At 45.7% G+C, this 23808-nt stretch overlaps 1 protein-coding gene across 3 annotated transcripts in view; it reads left to right on the plus strand.

Annotated features, from left to right (window-relative positions):
• Egflam (EGF like, fibronectin type III and laminin G domains) overlaps nt 1–23808 on the plus strand; it is a 179968-nt gene that overhangs the window by 139008 nt on the left and 17152 nt on the right. For 2 of the 3 annotated variants that reach the window (XM_055601137.1, XM_055601139.1), the window contains 7 exons: nt 986–1111; nt 2260–2503; nt 9206–9317; nt 12375–12491; nt 14848–15028; nt 19879–19902; nt 21738–21816. In XM_055601137.1, the coding sequence (XP_055457112.1) occupies nt 986–1111; nt 2260–2503; nt 9206–9317; nt 12375–12491; nt 14848–15028; nt 19879–19902; nt 21738–21816 (883 nt within the window). The remainder of the gene's footprint in view (nt 1–985; nt 1112–2259; nt 2504–9205; nt 9318–12374; nt 12492–14847; nt 15029–19878; nt 19903–21737; nt 21817–23808) is intronic. The other variant, XM_055601138.1, reaches the window with a different exon arrangement.

Raw genomic sequence — 23808 nt, forward strand, 5'->3', positions numbered from 1 at the left:
ACCCACACCCTTAAACACATGTATTCATACATACAGGATACACACACACATACTTTCTCACACACACAACACACACACACACACACACTCTGCCACACACACACTCTCACGCATACTCTCTCACACGCAGACACTCCCCCACACAAGCACACACACACATTTTCACATACATGCTCTCTAACACACTGTCATACACTCTCTCTAACTTACCACACTCATGTAGACACTCTCTTACACATATACACATACTCATACACTCTCTTTCTCATAAACACATAAATCTACACACACACATCCCTGTTCTCTCCCATACACTCATACATACGCACACACATACATACATACTCTTCCTCATACACACATACATTCTCTCTCACACACACATTCGCTCCCATCCTTTGACATGAAGATAATCCTGAAGCACATTCTACTGTAAGGTACCTTTCTATCCCTCTTGAAACTAACTGTGGAAGGAGAAGCAGGGGTCCAGAGCTTGTGCCAAAGCACGGTGACACTTTCCCTCTTCCTGCCCCAGAGGAAGAGCTCAGCAATAGAGTTCTGCTTTTTCCAGGCTTGCCTTGAATGTCTGCGCTTTGAACCAGTGAGGCAGCAGCACTTAAGCTAATTGGGGTCACACAATCAGGACGCTTTTAACATAAACACTCTGGTGGAGGAGGGTCACTTGCTGTCCATCTTGCTTTCAGGAACAGCAGAGAGATGGATTAAAAGCAGGAACAGTTCCAGTTCCATCCTTCTCCTCAGTGGTTATAAAACGTGTGCTTTGATTTATTGTGTCCAGCTTGTTTGAAAAGGCTTTGACTGTTCCAGAGGACAGGCCAACACGAGCTGATAGCCAAGAAGAAAGGTCCTCCTCTGCTGAGAGCTGGCCCCCGTATAGGGTGCCCTCCATGATTCTGGGGTCAGGATGTGTAGTCCTCTGGGAGAGCACCTGGTGACCGGGCTCTGTGGTCCCCACTCTGTTTAGGGGAGTGTAGCAGTGGGATTTGCGATGAGGCTTCCTGCATCAACGGAGGCACCTGCGCAGCCATCAAAGCCGACTCCTACATCTGCCTCTGTCCTCTTGGGTTCCGGGGCCGACACTGTGAAGATGGTAAGGTGGTGGGCTCTGGCTGTGTGTTGATGCATGTGGACGCAACCTTCCATCAGTGTCCATTTAGCAGCATGTGTGTGCTTAAAGGATCCATGTTGCTTTGCTGGGTGGGATGGGAGAGTATTAGAGGCCCAAAGTTTTAAACTAAGCACAGATATTCCTTTAAATAAACCAATCATGGACTGGCTGCTCTGACCTTCCTGAAGCACTTAGAAAGCCTACATTGGTGTGGTTTGTACAGGGCTAATTTAAGTGCACTAAAACCTCATGTGCTTTATAATATCTGACAGTTTCCAAGAACATATTGGAAAGTTTTTGTATACACACAGATCAGTAATGTAATAAGACAAGTGTGCTCCTGTTTTTACTTCTTTGCTCTGATCTGATGATTTATCCCATCTTTCCATACTGTATCATCTCTATATATGCAAACATATATTCATATATACTTGTAATGGACAACCACACACATTGTGTACATATAAACACTCAGGAATAATGACTGAAAATTTTAAAGATTTTGGGGAAAAAAAATCAAGGCGTGAGCCAGCTTTTATTTTCCAGAATCCAAAACTTAAAATCAAGAGCACAAAGCTATAAGATTATGAAAGTAATTCAATTTTATCTATGAATGATTCAGGAGGTTTGAAACTAAGATATTACACAAGGGAAAATTATTTGCAATATCTCCTCAAATCTCATGTCCATGAAAGACCATGACTAAGCCAGGGCTGGCTGGGGATGTCTTGGGTTTCTGTAACCTCATGTAAGTGGGGGTTGATTCTAGTTCACATGATACATAACCTCAGGTGAGTAGTGTTAGAGGTCCTTCGGCCCCATGAAATCACAAGGAGCAAAGTGTCCACCCCCCCCAGAGACCTGCTCTGATTCTCTAATGTACCCAGCATGCAGGAGAAGAAAGAGCACATGAAAGGAAGGAAGTTTAGGGGCCGGACCTGAGCTATCATAAGAAATTCCACCCGCACTCCGCTGGCAGGACTCAGCCATGCTCAGCCATACCACCCACTTCCCACAGGGCAACTGGGAGATGTCCGTCCCTACCCAGAAGGGCAAAATCACAGCTCCATGTAGGCCACTAGCTGGCCTCAGACACACAGGGATCTCTAATACTCTGCTTGTCTCTTCAGCATTCGCCCTGACCATCCCTCAGTTCAGAGAGTCGCTGAGGTCCTATGCCGCCACGCCCTGGCCCCTGGAGCCTCAGCATTATCTTTCCTTCACCGAGTTCGAGATCACATTTCGGCCAGACTCAGGGGATGGTGTCCTCTTGTACAGCTATGACACCAGCAGCAAGGATTTCCTGTCCATCATTATGGCTGCTGGCCACGTGGAATTCCGCTTCGACTGTGGTTCTGGGACTGGCGTTCTCAGGTAAAGGCCAAGACCTTATGCGACATCCTCCCTTCCAAAGCCACAGCCACCACTACGACCACTAAATTGCCGCCCACCACCCACTTCCTGTTTTCTCTTTGCCAGCATCCGTGGAAGCTGTGGGATCCTGCACTGCCTCTGTGCTATCTCTCTCCCTTTGTCCGTTCCTTCCTTCCTCTCTCTCTGCCTCCCTCCCTCCTACCTTCCTTTCACCAAATACCTATCAAACAGGTATTAATTTCCAGGTTCAGATTACAGAAAATGGCATTGCTTCCTGTGGGGGCAAGCTGCTTTCAGTTTCCCCTGAGGACATGAAGTACCCTTAGTAGGCAGCCACCCCTGGAACTACAAGCAATCCCTACCTTACACAGAGCAGCATATATTGGGAACATTTCCTTCCCAACTTTGTATCTATTTTTTTTTTTTTATAACCCACTATGGTCCGTTAGTATTTGTGGGTATGAGGCCATCCACTGCAGGATGGGAATCCTGCCCAGTGGCCACACCCTACAAAAAGAGTGATTCTCTCTCTCCCAGCAGCTACCAATTGCCAGTAGCTCCTTGATAAGACTTGAGACCAGGACATCATCCTCCACATCCTGGCCAGAATTTTGGCTGGTTTGGTCTTGTGCAGATCACCTCGCTGTTGTGAGTTCACGCTTACAGTGAAGTCCAGAAGACAGCAGAGGACAGCGTGCTTCCCTATCCTCGGGCTCTTACAGTCCTTCCGCCTCCTCTCCTTTACCAACTCCTGAGCCTTGGTGGGTGGAGGTGGGAACGAGAACAGTTTAGGCTAAGCAGGGTCTGATTCTCAGTGCTTTGGCCACTTTGGCATCTTTCCACTGAGTGCTGCACACTACAAACGGAAGTTCATGGGACCGGTGCTGAGAGCAGCCCAGGCTGTGGGTATAAACGTAAATATTTAGATGTCATTTTGACAGCATGGCCTCCCGGTATGCTTCTCTTAGACTGCTTTTAACCTTCAAGCTCAAGGGCTCCCTAACCTAATAGAGGTCACCACGGCTATGTGTGTCTAATTCTGCCCGGGGTGCTTTGCTTAAACCCTGCCAAGGGCTTTCAGTCTGTTGTCATTCCCGAGGAAACTGGGGCTGCGCTCAGTGGCTACTCACATTGCCAGCCTGTCATTTTTAGAAGGCGTATGTGGGGGGAGACGTTACCTCCACTCACTGCCCTAAACTGCTCGCTGTTTTTCATGGCTGGTGGGAAATGCTGTCTCCATTAAGTTTCAACTGTTTGTCAAAGGATTTTTTGCTGGTGGTGGGCTTTTTCTTTTTCTTTTTCTTTTTGTCCTTGTGGCTGAGTTTCTAACATCAGTTGACACCTCCCACCCCAGGGAAGGGACAAACGTTTTTGTCCCTCTAGTTATGTAAAACATCTTATATCTCAAGCCAACTTTTGTGGGTATTTAATTGATTCAATTTACATATGATTATGCAAAACAGCCTAAGCAATTCACTTAGAACTATATGTCAAGTTTAGGGAGGAAGACACCTTGATAATCACCTTGCACTTTCCATCACCCCTTCAAGGTAAAGAGTGGCCTCAAGATCTGAAGGCCCAGGCACACTTCACACTCCTTCAGAACACTAGCTCCTTCCACCTGACCCTCTGCTCTAGCAGATCCCACTTTGGGGTCACTGGCAGAAAGAATCCTTGGATCCTGAGTGAAAATAAGACAAGCATTTCCAGATATTAAACCACCACCAACCTTCCAGCAGAGACTACTATTACTATTTCACATACCTCTTGGGAAGTTATTTATTTTGAAAACTGAAATAAGAAAATTTGGTGAAAGTCTGAACCATAGGAAATTGTGGAAGTGGCCAAGTCATTTTACTTTTAGGAAAAGGGTATTGTGGTCAAAATCATTATGAGCTTGATTCAAGCATCAAGGCCATTGGGATGAGCTCTCGATGGCTGTGATCAATATACTGTGTAGAAGAAGGTATAGGATTGACAGGCAGTGACCTCCGCGGGACAGGGACATGACAAGTATGCTGTTAGTCATTATGGAAATAGACCACTTAAAAAGGCCTGCTTGTTTCTTTATTGCATATTGATTTAGCCAACGTGATTAAATTCTAATTGCTAAGGACAAATCACAAAAGCATTTGCCTGAGCAGAGCAATCAAATTAGGGGGGTGCTGACCCTTTAATAACCATGCCATTGGTATTCTTTGTAGTTTTCTAAAGATGATACAGGACCAAAAAGTAATTGGGAGGTTCAGGGAAGGCCAGGAGCTAGACATAGTTAGAAATAGAAATACAATAATTATGTCCTTTCTCAACACTTCACTCTAAAACGTAATGTGAGAAGCTCCTGCAAGTAACACTTATGCAACAAGTGCTCCCACCTTGACTCCGTAACTGGACTTTTAAGGTCATCTTAGTCCTTGTCAAATCACAAGTGAATACACGCTCTGCTTTGCCTTGTTTAGATTTTTTTTGTGTGCTGTTCTAACAGACTATTGGAAACATGAAAAATTTGCAAAGAGCAGAAGCTCATGTCTCACATTTATAGAGCCTAGTAAGTCCAAGGTCAAGAGACCCACATGCTGGCAAGGGCCTTCTTTTGTCATCCCAAGAGGGAAAATAGAAGAATATGAGAGCACATCTGCATGAACATGCAGGAAGAAAGGGAGTGGCATGTAGACACATCAAAAACCCAACCCAAGTGATAATGACATCAATCCACCATGAAGTAAAGACCTCACTACCTAATTAGGCACCTCTCGAAGGTCCCAGCTCTCAGTGTTACATTTAGGGACTGAGTTTTTAATCCATGATCTTTGGGAGCACCTTCAAACCAGAGCATTCTTTCCAACATTCGGGTATGAACAATTTCAAAATGAGCCAGGTATGATGTTGCACGTCTGTAATCCTAGCACTCATGAGACAGAGGCAGGCACGACGCTATGAGTCAGAGACTAGTCTGGTGTACACAGCCAACTTCCAAGCCAGTCAGATTTCTGTTGTGAGACCTTGTCTCAAAAACCAAATGGGGGGCTGGCAAGATGGGTCAGCTGGGAAACATGCTTGCTATGCGTCCTACTTTGCTTTCTACTGCAGTGATAAAACACCATAGGAGAGCTTTGTCTGGCTTACTCTTCCACATCATGGGCATTTGATGAGGGAAGTCAGATAATCTGTTGCATCTCCACCAGGACTTGGTATCTTCTGTGAAACTGTAAGCCAAAATAGTCCCTCCACCCATAAAGTTGCTTCTTGTTGGGTATTTGAGCACAGCAACCTGAGAAGTTTCTAATACAGGTGGGCACCTGAGGTTAGCCTCAATTTCATCACAGCTGCACTGATGAGACAGTGCACACCTATGACATGCTGATTCCCATTCAGTTTCCATCGACATTAGTTAAGAATCTCCAGAGATAAGGGATGGAGATACCTCCTGAAGATCTTTTACTGTAGAGAATTGTTTTAGCAATTCTGGGTTTCTTGTTGTTCCATATGAAGGTGAGAATTTTTCTTTCAAGGTCTGTAAAGAATTGTGTCGGTAATTTGATGGGAATTGCATTGAATCTGTAGATTGCTTTTGGTAAGATGGCCATTTTTACTATGTTAATCCTGCCAAGCCATGAGCATGGGAGATCTTTCCATCTTCTGATATCTTCTTCTAATTCTTTCTTCAGAGACTGGAAATTTTTTTTCATACAAGTCTTTGATTTGCTTGGTTAGGTTCACACCAAGATACTTTATGTCCTTTGTGGCTATTATTGTTTCCCTAATTTCTTTCTCAGCCCTTTTGTCTTTTGTATACAGGAGGGCTACTGACTTTTTTAAGTTAATTTTGTATCCAGCCACTTTGCTGAAGGTGTTACTCAGCTGTAAGAGTTCCCTAGTAGAATTTTTGGGGTCACTCAGGAATATTATCATATCATCTGGAAATAGTGATACTTTGACTTCTTCCTTTCCAATTTGTATCTCCTTGATCTCCTTTAGTTGTCTTATTGCTCTAGCAAGGACTTCCAGAACAATGTTGAAGAGATATGGAGAGAGTGGGCAGCCTTGCCTTGTCCCTGATTTCAGTGGGATTGATTTAAGTTTCTCTCCATTGGGTTTGATACTGGCTATAGGCTTGCTGTATATTGCCTTTACTATGTTCAGGTATGTGCCTTGTATCCCTGATCTCTCCAATACTTTAAACATGAATGGATGTTGGATTTTGTCAAATACCTTTTCAGCATCTAAGGAGATGATCATGGTACTGTCATAGAAACAGACTGGTGGATCAATGGAATTGAATAGAAGACCCTGAAATAAATCCACACACTTAGGGACATCTGATTTTTGACAAAGAAATGTCAAAAATCTGATGCCAAAACCATTCAGTGAAAAAAAATACAGCATCTTCAACAAATGGTGCTGGTCTAACTGGATGTCTACATGTAGAAGAATGAAAATAGATCCATACTTATCACCCTGCACAAAATTAAAGTCCAAGTGGATCAAAGACCTCAATATAAAACCAGATACACTAAACCTGTTAGAAGAAAAAGTGGGGAAGAGCCTTGAACTCATTGGCACAGGAGACAACTTCCTGAACAGAACACCAACAGCACAGGCTCTAAGAGCCACAATCAATAAATGGGACCTCACCTCACGAAACTGAAAACCTTCTGTAAAGCAAAGGACACTGTCATCAGCACAAAACGACTGCCTACAGATTGGGAAAGTATCTTCACCAACCCTATATCTGACAGAGGACTAATATCCAGTATATATAAAGAGCTCAAGAAGTTAAACAGCAACAAATCAAGTAATCCAATTAAAAAATGGAGAACAGAGCTAAACAGAGAATTCTCAATAGAGGAATATCGAATGGCAGAGAAACACTTAAAGAAATGCTTAACATCCTTAGTCATGAGCAAAATGCAAATCAAAACGACCCTAAGATTTCACTTTACATCCATCAGAATGGCTAAGATCAAAAACTCAAGTGACAACACATGCTGGAGAAGTTGTGGAGAAAGGAGAACCCTCCTCCACTGCTGGTAGGAATGTAAACTTGTACAACCACTCTGGAAAGCAATCTGGCGCTTCCTCAGACAACTAGAAATAGTGCTTCCTCAAGATGCAGCTATTCCACTCCTAGGCATATACCCACAAGATTCTCAAGTACACAATAAGGACATTCACTCAACCATGTTTGTAGCAGCTATATTTGTAATAGCCAGAAGCTGAAAACAGCCCAGATGCCCCTCAGTGGAGGAATGGATACAGAAATTGTGGTACATCTACACAATGGAATATTACTCAGCAATAAAAAACAAAGAAATCATGAAATTTGCAGGTAAATGGTGGGATCTGGAAAAGATCATCTTGAGTGAGCTATCCCAGAAGCAGAAAGACACACATGGTATATATTCACTCATATAGACATATAATATAGGATAAACCTACTAAAATCTGTTCACCTAAGGAAACTAATCAAGAGAGAGGACTCTTGCTAAAATGCTCAATCCCTATCCAGAAAGGCAAAGAGGATAGACATCAGAAGAAGGAGAAAAGAGGGAACAAGTCAGGAGCCAGACACAGAGGACCTCTGAAAAGCTCTGCCCTGCAGACTATCAATGCAGATGCTGAGACTTATGGCCAACCTTTGGGCAAAGTGCAGGGAATCTTATGAAAGAAGTGGGAAACAGTAAGATCTGGAGAGGACAGGAACTCCACAAGGAGAGCAACAGAACCAAAAAAAAAAAAAATCTGAGCACAGGGGTCTTTCCTGAGACTGATACTCCAACCAAGGACTATGCATGGAGATAACCTAAGACCCCTACACAGATGTAGCCCATGGCAGTTCAGTATCCAAGTGGGTTCCATTGTAATAGGAACAGGGACTGTCTCTGACATGAATTTATTGGCCTGCTCTTTAATTAGCTCCCCCTGAGGGGGAAGCAGCATTACAGGCCACAGAAGAAGACAATGCAGCCACTTCTGATGAGACCTAATTGACTAGGATCAGAAGGAAGGAAAAGAAGTCCTCCCCTATCAGTGGACTTGGGGAGGGCTATGAGTGCAGAGGGCGGAGGAAGGGAGGGATTGGGACAGGAGGAGGGAGGGAACCACAGGGGGATACAAAGTGAATAAAGTGTAATTAATAAAGAATTTTAAAAAAAAAAGAATCTCCAGAGTAGTAGAACCTTTGGGGAAATAGATAGAGATGTAGAAAAACATTTGTCTGGTGAGACTGTCTCATGTGATCATGAGACTGAAGCATCCCACGGTTTTCTACAGAGAAGCTGGAAGCCCAGAAGAGTCTCGGGTATGGGTCTGCCCAAGCCTGCAGTTACATCCATAACACAAGTCTCTGTCTGAGTCCAAAAAACCATGAATCAGGAGACTTGTGGTGTAGGTGCTGATGCCTGTTTCAAACCAGGAGAAATGCTACTGTCCAAGGACAGAATAAGATGGATGTCCAAGCTCCATCAAAGGGACGAAGTCCATGCTTTCATATCTTTTCATTCTATTTGAACCCACAAAATGTCAGATAATGTCTGTCTGCAACGGTGAAGGTTATGTTCTTCACTCAGTTCATCAATGTAAAGGTTTATATCTCAGAATCCCCTCATAGAGACACCCCCAAATAATACTATACCGGTCAGATGGGTTTCTTAATCCACTCATGTGGATATAGAATGTTAACATCACATCTCTCTTCAACAGAAGTGAGGATCCCGTCACCTTGGGCCAATGGCATGAGCTACGTGTGTCTCGAACGGCGAAAAATGGCATCCTCCAGGTGGACAAGCAGAAGGTAGTAGAGGGGATGGCAGAGGTAAGAAGGACATACTTGTTTCTCTCCATGGCTGGGATAGACCAGACCATTGTTTTCTGTTGCTGTTGGTAGAAAAGTAGCATGGGGGGGTGGGGGTGGGCAGATGGCTCAGTGAGTTAAGGTACTTGCCACCAAGGCTGATGACCTGGGTTTGAGCTCCAGAATCCATGGAGTAGAAGGAGAGAATTGACTCCTGCAATTTGTCCTCTGACCTTCACCACGTGCTGTAGCACATTGTGTATGTAAACACACACACACACACACACACACACACACACACACACATGAATACAAAAATAAATGTTTTTTAAAGCAGCCTCATGTAGCATCTGTGTACATAGATTCTAGATCTGAGGTTGAAATCCCAGTTTCCCACCTGACAGTTACACCCCTATTCTGCCACTCTAAATGGTAAGGGCAACAAAGAGACTAACATCGCAGGGTATTAGAAACCCGTGACTTAGGCTTACTTAAAACTTAGTAACCAGGGTGCTTCTAAGAGCTTGCTTTCTGGTGCTTTCACCCTGTCCCCCTTCCACCTCAGCCTCTGTCCTTGTCATCTATATGATGTGGTAGCTGAGATCACAGAGCCAGCAGTGGGGGGATGACGTGTTTAACCGGAACATGCTACAAGCCTGACTCCCGAGCTTCCAAATCCAGCTTTACCGCCCCTCCCATGTTGTAGGCTCAGGCTGGTCATCTGACTCTGAGCTTACGGTTTTCTCATCGCATCAATATCCTTGTATCAGTGGGGACAATCCTGCCGCTGAGGATGCCCATCAGAACGTCATCGTGAGAGTCAGCAGACTTGCAAACCGCAGCAGTTCCTAGCGTGTGGTTGGCTCTACGTTGCTTCACTTCTTAGTCACACTGTGCTGTTATAAACTCCAGGGCACCCTTCCGCTGGAGCTGACTTTATTTCCAGGGCCGCATCCAAAGGAAAACATTTTTAAAGAGGAGATGAGGGCGATTTACATGAAACTATAGTCTACCTCCTTCCTTGGGTGTGATAGCTGGGCCTTGCCTCTGTCAACAGGAGGGACGGTTGTTCAAAAGCTAAAATGAAGCTGCTCTTACCCCATTCACTGGACACACTGGAACTCAAAGTTCTTTCAGAACATTGACTCAGAGAACAGACTGCCATTGGACCACAGCTTTCTACCTTTCCCCTAGTAGCTTCTTTCAGTCTGGAGTCAGAGACAAGGGAGAGATGGTTGAGAGTATGTGCCAACAGCTTCAGCTTGAACAAACCTATTGGGGCCATGAGAAATTTGCAGAAGTCCCTGTGCTTCCTTCATGACTGTGCATTGAAATAAGAACTGTAAGGGGCTAAGGTTTATCTCACTGGTAAGAGGCTAGCCCAGCATGGCCATGGACCAGGCCATAGGCTCCAGACGCGGCATTACAAACAGCAGGAGTCAGGCCTTACATGTATTCGTACAGACAAATGGAATACGGTCATCTGTGATCATGTCTCTCCCCCTTTACCTCTGATGTGATCCCCAATCCATTCTCCTCCCTCTGACTCATGACATTCCTAAATCACATAGTCCTCTTGCTTCAAACTTTTTAACTTTTGGGTCCAGGTCAAACTCCTGACATGGCTTCTGAGGGCCCGCATCATCTGGTCCTCCTAGCCTTGTCCTATACTTATAGGCCTTCAACCCTGACTCCTTCCAGTTCCACAGTTGCCAATCTTCCTTGGTCAGCTCTCTCAGTCCCTGTGTCCAGGGTGAGGTAAGAGACCTCCATGTCCTCAGGCATACTCACAGGAACCTGGACAGTCCTCAGCTGCTCTTGTCCCTCCTACACATGGACTTGTGGGTATAGGCCCACAGAGCGCAAGGACTGGGGCTTTCCTACTTGTTAATATTTGTCCAGCATTAATACATCCCTTGAGCACAGTAAGTAGTTGCCTGATGTTTGTCAAATGATTTACTGAAGCTACTATTTGTATTTATTTTTTTAAAAAGTTATTTATTTATTTATGTGCATGAGTATCTGTGAATGTAGGAGTGTATGCGTATGTAAACACACCTATGCATGGGGCGGCAGGGTCAGAGGAGGGTGATGGCTCCCTCACAGGGATTTGTGAAACACCTGGCTTGTTGCGTGGTTACTGTGGTCTGAACTCTGGTCATCATGATTGCTCCGCAAGCACTCTTAACCAATGAGCCATCTTTCCAACTCCAAGAAGAGTATCTTATGTTTCCTAAAATGTGTTGATGCCCAGCAATCTCAGGTTTGGGGTTAATTCTGCTGCTATCTTATGATAGCTTTGCATTTTGCTTATGGCTTAGGTTAAGCGAGCCTAGAGGTTAACTGTAATACACATGGTGCTACCTAGACGCAAGGGAGGACAATGGCCAGTTCCGCAAGAAGTGGGAGGATTTACATTTATTTGATCGCATGAACCCCAACCCTATGCCTTCCCTTAGTCCTCCACATGTTTGAATGATGATAGTGCATTGAGCTCTGAGCAAAGTCTAAATACAGAGCATCTCAGCCCCAGAATGGGCTAGGCTGTCACCAGCTACTCTGGAACACCATCAGCATATAACAGAGTCTGTTCTCATTCATGCACATGACGACCAATGGCTGGATGCAGCTTTCACTTACGACCCAGACTGAAGGAAAGAGAAAGAAGAAAGGGAATAGAGATTCACTCCCAAGACCTGAAATCTTCTGCCCACAGGGGTCCATTGCTTTTCTTCTCCATGATTCCATCTGAGCGCCACTTGTTGGAGACAGTTTTCCTGAGTACAGAAAGGCCGAAGTGGCGCTGCTCACCAATGGACAGTGATGTAGTCTACACATGGCATTTCAACGCCTCTGGGATTCAGATAGTGTGATCCTATTTCCACACAATAAAACTCAGCCTCAAGGAGGCTAGCAAACTTCTGACATCCAGATCTATTCAAGGTCAGTTACCACACAAAACAATGTGAAGGTCCAGCCAGTGAGGGGCCAGGTTGCAGTGACGGCTCACGAATCTGTTGTCACCATACATCCTGAGGTTAGTCCATTACTTATTTGATGTTCTTCATGTCTCGACAGGGAGGCTTCACCCAGATTAAGTGTAATACGGACATTTATATTGGCGGAGTCCCAAACTACGATGATGTCAAGAAGAACTCAGGCATCCTCCATCCATTTAGTGGGAGCATTCAGAAGGTACACCTTCCCTCCCCTGGACCTGATATCACTCTGACTGTACAGAGCATGAAGTGTAAGCAGTGTTATCTGTTATGCCTCTGAAAGATGGTTTGAGGAAATACCTAAATAGTTTTGATTTTTTTTTTTTTAATGCTTATACTCTGTTCCTGGGTTTCTGTTCAGTGCAGAGTAATTCTATTAAGTCGGGTGATTTTTTTTTTTCAGCAAAAATTCCCCAAATTTCCTAGGACTGATGGAAAACAATAACTGACACTAGGAATGCCACAGACACAGAGTAACCAGGAGAGGGGCAAGCGGAGGCAGGGAGCAAGCTCAGCTTGGGCTGTTATCTGAGTTACTGTAGTTTGCTCCATGAAGGAGCCAACTGTTATTCCACCCACCCACGAGCCGTTGTTCCTCATCAATCATTTAGCCAAGCTCTCCGGTTGCAGAGACGTGCTCCAGAAGGGTGAAGATAAAAGAACTGCTTGGCTAATGGAAATGCTGACCCCACTCCTGTATGTCTCCTGTTTCTTCTCTTGGGGCTGCCCAAGATCCCTTGGGGCATGTGCTCTGTTGCTTACATGCACGCAACTGACTCAGCCCTGCCAGCACTGAAGAAAAGTGAGCTTGGGCCCTAGGTTAGCCTCATCATGTTTGTCATGAAGGGTAGCGTGGGGACCAAGGTAGGCCCTGTGATAAAGTATGAGAGTAAAAGGTGATGGCGACATTGAAAAAGAAGTGCTACCGTAATCTGAAGATTGTGTCCTGGAAAGGGCCTGGGTGTGTGTTCTTATAGCTCACTGATGGTTCAGAAAAAATCCTCCCAAACTTTGCTTGCAACACACCTTGGTTTTTGTTTGTTTGTTTTGTTTTTCTGAACCACAATGTTGTTGTCATCTTGGATCAGACCCTGGTTCTCCACAGGAGGTACATGGAGTCACATGGCACATAGTTCGTGGGTTAGAGGTATGAAAAAGCTCACCCACACTGCCCTCCTCCTTCAGGCTTTGTCTCTGGCTCACCAGGCACACAACCCTTCCCTCCTGCCCTCTAGAAAGGCTGTCCTTCCCTGCCTGTGCTGGGAAGGACGTCCATGGCTGTACCATGGACGTCCAGTCCAGCAGGAGACAAGTACTGGGCTTGTATTGGTTGGAGCATAGACTGCTGGGTTTTGTATTTTTCACCTGCAGCATGAAAAGGGGGAGATTAGAAGAGGCTCAGGCCCTTCACTAGTGGTTTCTTAGATTCAGGACCTGGAGAGGTTTTCTCCTAAGCTCACAACTCTGCCCAAGGGTGAGGTACATCTGTGGAAATGGGGAAGGTGCCTCTGCTAACCTCCTCTAGCGCCCCAGACAGTGGAGGATCCCCCAGGGCATTGCTGTCTGCCTCAGTTGGAAAGCCAACAACAGCAGCTTGATGTACATGGGCATTCTGTGTTGCAAGCCAAGGGCTAAACAAGTTGGAAGGAGGTAAGGCACCCAGTACATTTCCCAGAAATGTCAGGGGAGACAGAGAAGAGCTCCCCACCCCTAAGAAGCATATGCACAGTGGAGCAAAGAGGGAGTCTGAGCTTTGCTATAATCCTGTAGAGGATGCAGAGAGAGAGAGGAAACTCAGCAATGTCAGAGAAGAAAGAGCAGAGGAGTGAGTTGGAGAATTGATGAGGCCTGGGTGCTGATTTAGGGGATATCAAACAGTATATGCAGGAAGTATATCAGGAAAGTGATTTATAGGAATATGGGGGGAGGTCACTTACAGAAGCAGAAATCACCCCAAAACAGCTATGTCATCAAAGCCCACTCTAGCATAGTGACAGCTCACAAAAGCCAGAAACCTGAGGCATACAGCACAGCCTACAGGTGGCTTAGCAGGTTGGAGTTTCCTTTCCCAGTAGCCCAGTTGGTCTGGTCTCTGCTTCTTCTAGGTTATTGGCCTAGCTCTGGCTCTTCCAGGCTGCTAGGCCTGGGCATCTTCCAAGTAACTTGGCCAGTCTGAGAGTCTTCTTTGGCCATGGCTGATCTGAGATAATCTCTCAGCGGGTTTTACTGTTTAATACTCTTGGGAGAAAGAATCCTAGTAAGTCTGGTCAGTTTCAGGGACTTCTGGAAGCTGTTTCAAGTTGTCGACTTCCTGACTTAAGGAGTGTCCCTGCAGGATGGAATATTCCCATTTCAGAGGTAACTCATGACAACAGAGGGTTCTCCTCTGGGAGATTCAGGTACAAAACGCAACCGTTTTGGTTTCTTTCCCTAAAGGAGCGGTATCCAGACTTTCTTTTGTTAACCTCCTTCATTTACCCGTGGCTCAGGTTGGTAAACTGAAAGTTTGTTTGCTCAAAGCCTTGAATTTCTTTGTGTTTCTCTGTCCCAAGATCATCCTAAATGACCGGACCATCCACGTGAAGCATGACTTTACATCTGGTGTGAATGTGGAGAATGCAGCCCACCCCTGTGTGGGGGCCCCCTGTGCCCATGGGGGCAGCTGTCGGCCCAGAAAGGAGGGTTATGAGTGTGACTGTCCCTTGGGCTTCGAGGGCCTCAACTGCCAGAAAGGTACATTTGGGGTCTTAGCTTGGCTTCCTGGAGGGCATGGAGACCATAGACTGAATTTTGGAGACCATTCTTATTTTGTTGTTGTTGTTGTTTCTCTGCCACACTACTGGGACGAACCCAGAGCCTCACACATATTTGGCAAACACTCTGTCACTGAATTACATACTGAACCCTTTCTGTAATTTTTCATTTTGAAAGAATGTCTCACTAAGCTGCCCAGGCTAGCCTTGAACTTATCAATAGCAGCCTAGAAAGGCCTTGAATTTATAAACCTATGGCCTCAACCTCCCAAGAAGCTGGAATTACAGATCTGTGCCATGAAGGGTGGTAAGACCAGTGCTTTTAAAGGGAGAATTGGTAATACAAGTTCCAGTCACTTTGATCAATGACTTCAGTAACATATCAGGCAGCTGTTCCATCATAGAAGCTACTCTAATGGCTTCGGGATAATTCAATCCTAAAACAACTCTGTAAGAGCAGGCAAATGGTCTCTCTGTCCCCTGCCCTAACCCTTCCCTAAGAGTCCTCTTGCAGGCTCTCCCAAAATGTTAGCCTGAGCACCCCAAGGACATAAGGGTTGATGTGTTTGAGCCACTCTAAGAACAACCTGGCACAAAAGTACCTTTGCTTATGGACTGATGAACATTTGGATGCCGTAAAGAGAAACACTGGCCAAATGCAGAAAAATAGGAACAATGCTTTAGTTTCCAGACTAAAGTATGCATGGTGTACTGAACCAGCCCGTGTCTCAAACGTTCTCAGTCATGAAACGGGAATGACCGCAGTGAGGTGTCCACCACCTTGGACTGCAGTACAGACTAAAGGAGGAAGCACACAGGCACACTTAGAAGCGTGCCTGCTGATGACTGCATTGGTACTGCCCTGCACGTCGCTCTAGCGTCCCCTCCAGCTCTGGGATGAACATACTGCTTAGGAAATGGAAGCTTTTCAAAGGCCGGGAAGGCTCGTGTGTGTGTGTGTGTGTGTGTGTGTGTGTGTGAGGTGTGGCCTACATGCCACGTCTCCTCTCCTGTGACAACGACCTGGGAGGACTGAAGGGCTTTGTGGCAGTTCCTTCAGGTTGCAGTAGGACCATAACTGTGGATGATAACCTACATGCTGCTATGATATTGGGCATCTTCTCCAGGAGAAGGATTGGGAAGAAAGGGAAGGGAGATAGGCGGTGACCGTATTCCTTCGAGAGGGCAGGCACTGTAAGCTGCGCAGATCCAAAGCTAAAAAGCCCAAACATGCTTGGAAGCCATCTGCAGCTGTCAGGGAGAATCCTGCCTTGGTCAACAAGGTGGCTCTTCTACATTTAGCAGCTGGGGTTTTTTCCTACTTCACAGTACAACTAGACTTCAGAAGCAATAATCTCTTCTAAACGTTCTCCACAGAAATTTAACTAGTTTGGGTTTTTGTTTTGTTGGTTGTGCGTGTGCATGTGTGTGTATGTGTGTGTGTGTGTGTGTGTGTTGTTGTTGTTGTTGTTGTTGCCTGTAACATTTTTTAAGACCTGGTCTTGCTGGCCTGGTACTCACTAAGTAGTCCATGGTGATCTTGAATTAGTGACACTCCTCTTTCCCTAGCTTTCCAAAGGCTAGCATTACGTGTGCGCCCTCTGTTTTGTGTTCTTCTTGTTATTTTAAGCAAAGGGCAGACTATTACATCAGTTCCCAGAACCAGGCCTCACCTACGTGACTCCAACAGCGCTTCCTCCAGGAGGAGGGTGATTTTCTCAGTCACTACTCTGGTTTTCTCTATACTCCTCAGGGCCGAAGTCAGGGCATCTGACACTCCTCCCCATCTTTTGATGCCAAAGGAAGACAGGGCGAAAAAAAGGGTGCAAACCACACACACACACAAACACATACTGCCCCCCCCCCCACTGCCCTCACAGCCTCTGAAAGAATCTGAGGGCCGTCATTTTTCCACAGCACCTGCAACCGCACAGAATAAAGCATCCCGACTTCAACCTCAGACTCCACGAAGCTGGGAGGAACTAGGGCTCCTCAGCTCCAGCCATCACTTCAGGAGTCAACAAGACCATAAGGCTGGACATTGGTCGCCTCACCTCTGATCTGAAGACTCTCAGTTTTAGAAATCTTTTCTCACCCAACTGTAGCACCTCTTGCAATACTGCTGTAGCGAGACCTCTTCTCATCTCAAGAAGCATGTCCAAAGGCAAATCTCCAGCCCTGTTTCTGTCACTGGACCTTTCTTTCCTTTTCCTCCATTCTTATCACACTTTCTCTTCCACCTACGCTCTCAGACCCTCCTGGTTCCTGTGTCACATTTCAGAACCAAGCATTTCAAACTGCACAAAAGGGTTTTAAGGCCTATTAATAGCTGATTTGTGCACGGCATTCCCCGTGTCCAGCCCCCCCCCCCAACACTTATAAACATTAGCTTTCACATGCACAGAATAGGGGCTGGGGGCTGTGGTAAATAAATTTGGATAAAGTTAAACACTTAACAGCTGTCAGTGCAAAACACTGTTCTCATCTCAAAAGTAATGAGAAATTATATATATATATATATATATATAGTTTGTAAATAATTATTATGTTATATATTATATTATATGCTAATTATGAGTGGCATTGCCCAGGGACACAGATTCAGGTTGCCCCCAAGTACCCTGTTCCAATGTATTAATGGTTTCACGAAGTGTTTATAGATATAGAAAAAAGTTGATAAATCAAGGCATTATTAATATTGGTGGGAGCATCTATGTCATAGATTCTAAATACTATCTGATGACATTTTTAGCCTCTAGCCTGATGAAAGCTGGTGCTTAGTTAAGGAATCCCAGGGCTTCATGTGATTGTCACAAAGACTTTAGGTCAGACACAGAGGGTGTGTGTGTGTGTGTGTGTGTGTGTGTGTGTGTGTGTTTCACACAGCTCGCTCTTCCACAGGTATTCTCAGAACCTCTGCTGTCCTTGGGGTGCCTCATGGGCAATCACAAGGCACAGTTGTTTTTCCTGGGGTTCTCCCAGCCCATAGCAAACAGGTCGCCCAAGAAAATACTTGTTAGCAGTTTGGATTCAGGCAGTGCATGATCAGGCAGGCCACTAGATGGGGCCGTTTCTCCATGGCAGGAGGACCTTGGAAGCAGAGCCCGGCTCTGGGCAGAACATTCCTGAGCAAGGCCAGGCCTTCAAAAGATCCTTCCTGCCTGAGCAATGCTGATCTAACACATATTCAGCACTTGGGATGTTTTGCTTAGCAGATTTATATATTGCTGGAGCTGTTGCGAGTGATTAAAATTTTTATTAGTTTGTTTCATTGTGTAGGAAAGTAGCATCAGTAAGATATAAACCCAACTTTAAAAGGACTATTCATAAAAAACATGTTACTAAACATGCAAGTCATTCATAGTGCTGGGAATTTATTTTCTTAAGATGGTACATTGCTAAACACGGAGAAAATGGGAGTGTTCGAGTTAATTTACTTAGTTCCAGGGCTAGTTGAATGGACAAAGATTTTAATTGCTTCTATATATTGTACCTGTTAAATCACGTAGACTTTGTCCAAAGTGCTTGGGACCAAAATCATTTTCAATTACAGGCTTGACTTTTTTGGAGTTTGTAATACTTACATATCCATAAAGAGATATCTTGAGAATGGGACCCAAATCTAAATATGAGGTTTATTTGTGTCTCCAATACATATTTATGTAGAACCCGGAAGCAATTTTCGGAAGCATTTTTAGTGTGCCCACCTTTGGAGTGTGACCCATGCCAGGATCTCAGGTGTGGAATTTTCCAGATGCCAAAAAGCATTCCAAAAGCTTTAGTTGGGATTTGGGGGTTGGATGTGCTCAGCCTGTACACTAAGGAATTATATACCAAGTAAACTACCTTTAAGGATGTATCCACCATGAGGGCCAACAGCTGATGAGCCTTATTGTTCCCAGCACTGAGGTCTGTTGTACCCAGAAGCAATGCTGGCTACTAGCCTCCTGGGTGTAGATACAGTGAGACTATGAAACCCTCATGGTCCTCTCTGTCTACCTCCATACGCGTGTCTTTCAAGGGAGAGAGGTCCTTTCAACTCTTTATCAAAAAGTTTAACTCTTTCAAGTGGGTGATTCTTTTGGGTAGGTGGTATATGGAACTTGCATGTGGAAATGCCGCTCTTCATTGGCAGTCTTTGCACCACCTGATGGCACGTGCTTTGGCATAATACATTAGTCAGGACACGGTCACAAAAGAAAGAACCCAGGAAAGGCTGGGTCTAAAGGTTAGGTTAAAGTATAAACATGCGTACAATGAAACTTAAACCATGAAGGTTGGGAAATAAGCTTGACAGTCACTTCTAGAACTGGTGCTTCTGAGTGGAATGGCTTTTCACCTGCGTGTGTGTGTGTGTGTGTGTGTGTGTGTGTGTGTGTGTGTGTGCACTGACTAAACTGAGGGCATTGTCATGATGGACGCCTTACCCTTGGTTAGTCATGAGAAAGCTTGGTTTCCAGAATCCTGCAAAGGGCAGTGGGGAATGTGTGGCTGGTTGGCTGATTGTTCCTTGATTACACACAGCCTGAGAAAGAACAGTAACAGGCAGGCAGCCATTTTTCTAGGGGTAGTAGAAAGGCAGGTTGAAGGTGGAGTCTTGGGAGCTTCCAATAAATGTCTCTTTAGTTTTCTGCAATAAACTTAAGGGTGAACAATACCAGTCATGACGTGAAGAAACTTCCAGGGGCTCTTGCTTGAGCCCATCCTCCATTCTACTCCCGATCCTCACAGGGCTCTGTGAGGCGGGCAAGCCTGGCCCAGTGATCCGTGCAGAGTACAATGTTTGCGAGCGCTGACTCTCCCTTTCTCTTTCATGCTGGCACCTGGCAGAGTGTGGGAACCACTGCCTCAATAGTAAGTACAGTGAGTCCTGGAAGAGATTGAACCACTTGGGCTCCTGCCAGAGACTGCCAGCTCTGGCCGCCGGGCCATGAGCACAGGGCAGCCAACGGCGGGTAGAAGGGAAATGGGGTGAGTGGGAGTGGGTAGCAGACACACCAACCAAGATACCAGGAATCTGTGGTGCCAGGGATCTGCCTTCCAAGGGGGCCCCAAGCTGGCTTTCTTTAGTTGTGTCTCAGAGAGTACTAAGCTATGGGGTCTAGCTGGCAGGCAGCCGGACTTACCTCCAGCAGAGAGACGCCTGCCTCACGAGGCTCTGTTTGCAGAGGTGATTTGTGACAAACACATCATGACCATTTCAAGGCTTCCAAAGGGAACAATGGCTGTTGGCCACAGGCCCACAGACAGGGCCAACAGCAGTGATGGGTCCTGGCTGTACCTCTCTCATCCTGGAGCGAGCAGGGCCCACTGGGACCTTTTTGGCTATGTTTAGCCCAGGGTCAGACTCCTATGCTATCCAGCTTAGGTGCCCTCCCCCTGCTTCTTTACCAGCACACAGTTCTAAAACAAGGGGCTGGCCCCTCTACCAGGTGCTCCCGTCCTCTCCTTTTTGTCCCCTCCATCTCTTCCTCTTCCTTCACCTTGCACTTTCCCTCCTCATCCTACCAGTTCTGTTCCCACCCCTGGGAGCTCATTCCTCCCTTTCTTCCTTCTCTTCCTTTGCTTTTCCAGTTCACAGTGTCTCTTCTTTTCCTGGCCCACTGTTCATAGCATCAAACGATCCATTTTCTTTCCTTGGAGGGGAGTCCTTATGCAGCGTCTTCTAGTATCAACCACGAGTCCTCTTGAAGCTATAATTGTTTCATATGCTAGTTATCCTCCCATTGTATACACTTTTTTTTTTCCAGTGTGAGGCCTGCTTTACCTTGGTTTCTTTAAGGGGTTATTTCTGTATCTTTCCAAAGAGGAAGGAGGTAGTACGCTTGTTTCTCTAGCAGAAATCCCCTCTGCACATCCCATCATGTGACTCCACACACACACACACTCGTGTTCTTTTGATGTGTATGGAAGGGTGATTCCTCAGGGAAACCAAGTGATGAGAAATGAGGAGGAAGGAAACAACATTTCTGAAATACTGGAAAGTAAGAGGTGGGCAGGAGCCCAAATGAGCAAGCTGTACTGGTTCTTGGTTGACTGCAGTGTTTGCTGAGGGGATTAGGCCCGTTGGGCCTTTTCCGTCTTTCATTTTTTCTTGTCCTGAAATGGGAACAGCCAGGCCTGCCCTGCTCTTTGAGCTCCTTCATGACTTTGGGGTGAAGGCTTTGAGAATAGGCGTGAACAGGACGTGCTGTCTGAAAGAAGAATCCAAAGCTTAAACACTGCGCTTCTCACTCCCATAGCAGGCTGGGGGTGGCTGGGAAGATGATCCCTAAAGGAAGAAGCCCATTGGGCTTTGCTTGGGATGACTTTCTGTGCCTCCTTTGGCAAAATTCTGGGGTTATCCCCAGCTGCTCTCCACATGGCTCAGGCTCTCCTTCAGCTTCCAAGAAGCGCTGGGGACAGTTCAAGTTTCAGCACATTGCAAAGCCTCCTCAGCTGTGCCAAGGCCAGTGACAGTGGCCGCCAGCCCCCAGAGAAAGGAAAGAGGGGAGAAACCACTGCCAAGCCACCAGGCCAGGCTGCCATGAGCCAGGCCAAGGACATGCACAGCCAAGAGAAAGGGGCTGACCAGTTGTCAAATGTCACATTCTCCCGAGAGCTTTCCTGCGATGTTCCTGACACGTGTGTGAGGGTAGAGGTCAAGAGGGCCAAGTGCCTTATAACCTCCATTTTCTGTTCTGTCTCAGCTATTACAGAAGCCATCGAGATCCCGCAGTTTATCGGCCGCAGTTACCTGATGTATGACAATCCGAATATCCTCAAGAGGTAATGGGCCAGCATAGCAGCTTGCTTATTCCCTGGATGTCAGTTTCTCAATATCACTCCCAGAGTTTATCCTTATCTTCCATGCCAGATGATAACTCTCCCTGTGGGCTGTGGGGGGGGGGGGAGGCATATGAAATAAACATAGAAACAAGAAGAAAACAAAACAAATAAACTAAACTTGAAGGCTTTAGTTTTCCAAACAACCCCATTCTAAGCACTCCAAATCTTTTCTGGTCAAAGGGCCTGGAAGAATGTGACTCGCCCCTGGGGTTTCCAGTGTTCCAGTTTGAGAGGCAGAAGGAACTGGATGCCCCTAAAGCTGTGACCACATCGCACACTCAACCTCTTAGCAAGGCTCTTAGCTCTCTGCTGGTCTCTGCCATAGCCTACAGATCTGCCTCGAGCCAGTTATGGGAAGGGTCAGCTGCTCCCAACCAGATAAATAGCTCAGAGCCACTTCCTGCCAGGCCAGCACCTATGTCTTCAAAGGTCAACTGGCCTCCTGAGGCTCTGCCGGTACAGTGAAGGTTGCTCACTTTTCTTCAGGGGGACAGGAGAGCGTGATAGGAGGAGAGAAGGCATGCTGCAAATGTTCAAGTTACAGCTTCTGTTCCGAGGAGGTAGGAATGGGCTAGAATTTCAAGCAGCATGTATATGTGGCAAGGATTGAGGGTGACTGCTGAAAAACACCTTCATTCAGCCAAGCTTGTTATTGGCAACCTCAGTTTGTCCCTCAGTCTCTTGTCATTGATGATGTTCATCCATCTTTCAACCACCAGCAGAATCATTCTAGCATTTCCCTTCCCCTTTAGATTTAGGGTGCCTACTAACAGATAAATCTTTAAAGCCACCCTGCTTTAGGACAGAATTTAGGGTTTTGAGAAGCAAAATTGATTGAAAGATCATTTTCTGGATCAGGTTGAGTAGCTGTATCAGATTATTTTAGTGATTTGAATAAGAATGGCCACCACAGTCTCTTTGGTCCCCAGTTGATGGACTGTTTAGGAAGGATTAGGGGGTGTGGCCTTGTGGGAGGAGAGAGACCCTACTTTGCTTCCTTAATCGCAGCTCTGTTTGTTGCATTGGAATGAGAATTTAGGTGAGAAACATTCTCATACAAAGTGAACCCTCTTCCATCTTTGACTCTTTCCTGTGAACGTTAGAAGCTCATTCAGTCCCCACAAAGCAGAGCATTATAAAAGGAGCTGAGTCTTAAGCATCTAGTTCTTAGTCAGAGGCCACCAACAGTTGAGGGGAGTTATCGTGGTGGTGGCAGTGAATGGAGAAGCCTCAAGTCAGAGCGGCTCTACTGGAGTACATGGGCAGATAGGCACAGTTGTAGGTGTTCATGATCTACTTCAGTTTGATGCCTTCAGAGGGTCAAGCAACATAAAACTCAGCTCAAAATGTCCTGTATAGACAGAGGATTTAGTAAAAACAACAACAAACAAACAAAATACCAAACAAACAAACAAACAGTGCAGTCTTCAGCTGGGCTGGTTAATCCGGAGAATCTGCTTTGTCCTCATTCATGCTGTGTTAGCCTTAGTATATTCCCTAGCTGCCCACAGGACACTCGGGTGATCATCAAACTGGACAATGTCCTACAGCAGTAAAAAAAGGAGTCTCGTTAAAGAGATGGCAGCTTTTGCAGAGACCTCCTGGTAGACTGGGTAATAATTTATGTGTCCGTCCTTAAACCAAGCATCGATAAGAGCAATTGAATCGGCTTGGCTGATTCATGCCAGTCCATATTGCCAGGGGAGGGAGGGCAGCATGGAATCCTAGTCAGAGATTAGCAGGTTCCTAGAGCAAGGTATGAGGGAGACAGCGGATGATACAAAACAAAACAAAACAAAACAAAACAAAACAACCACTTTCTTCCTACTCTTCTTATCAGAATGAGTAAGAAGAAAAAAGAACCATTGAACTATTCCGTGTCCCTTGTTCTACTGTGTTACTTTCGTATAAGCCCCACCTGCCGACTAAAAG

This window comes from Psammomys obesus, unplaced genomic scaffold, assembly GCF_907164565.1.
Source record: "Psammomys obesus unplaced genomic scaffold, mPsaObe1.curated_primary_1811, whole genome shotgun sequence".
In the NCBI taxonomy this organism is placed as follows: Eukaryota; Metazoa; Chordata; class Mammalia; order Rodentia; family Muridae; genus Psammomys; species Psammomys obesus.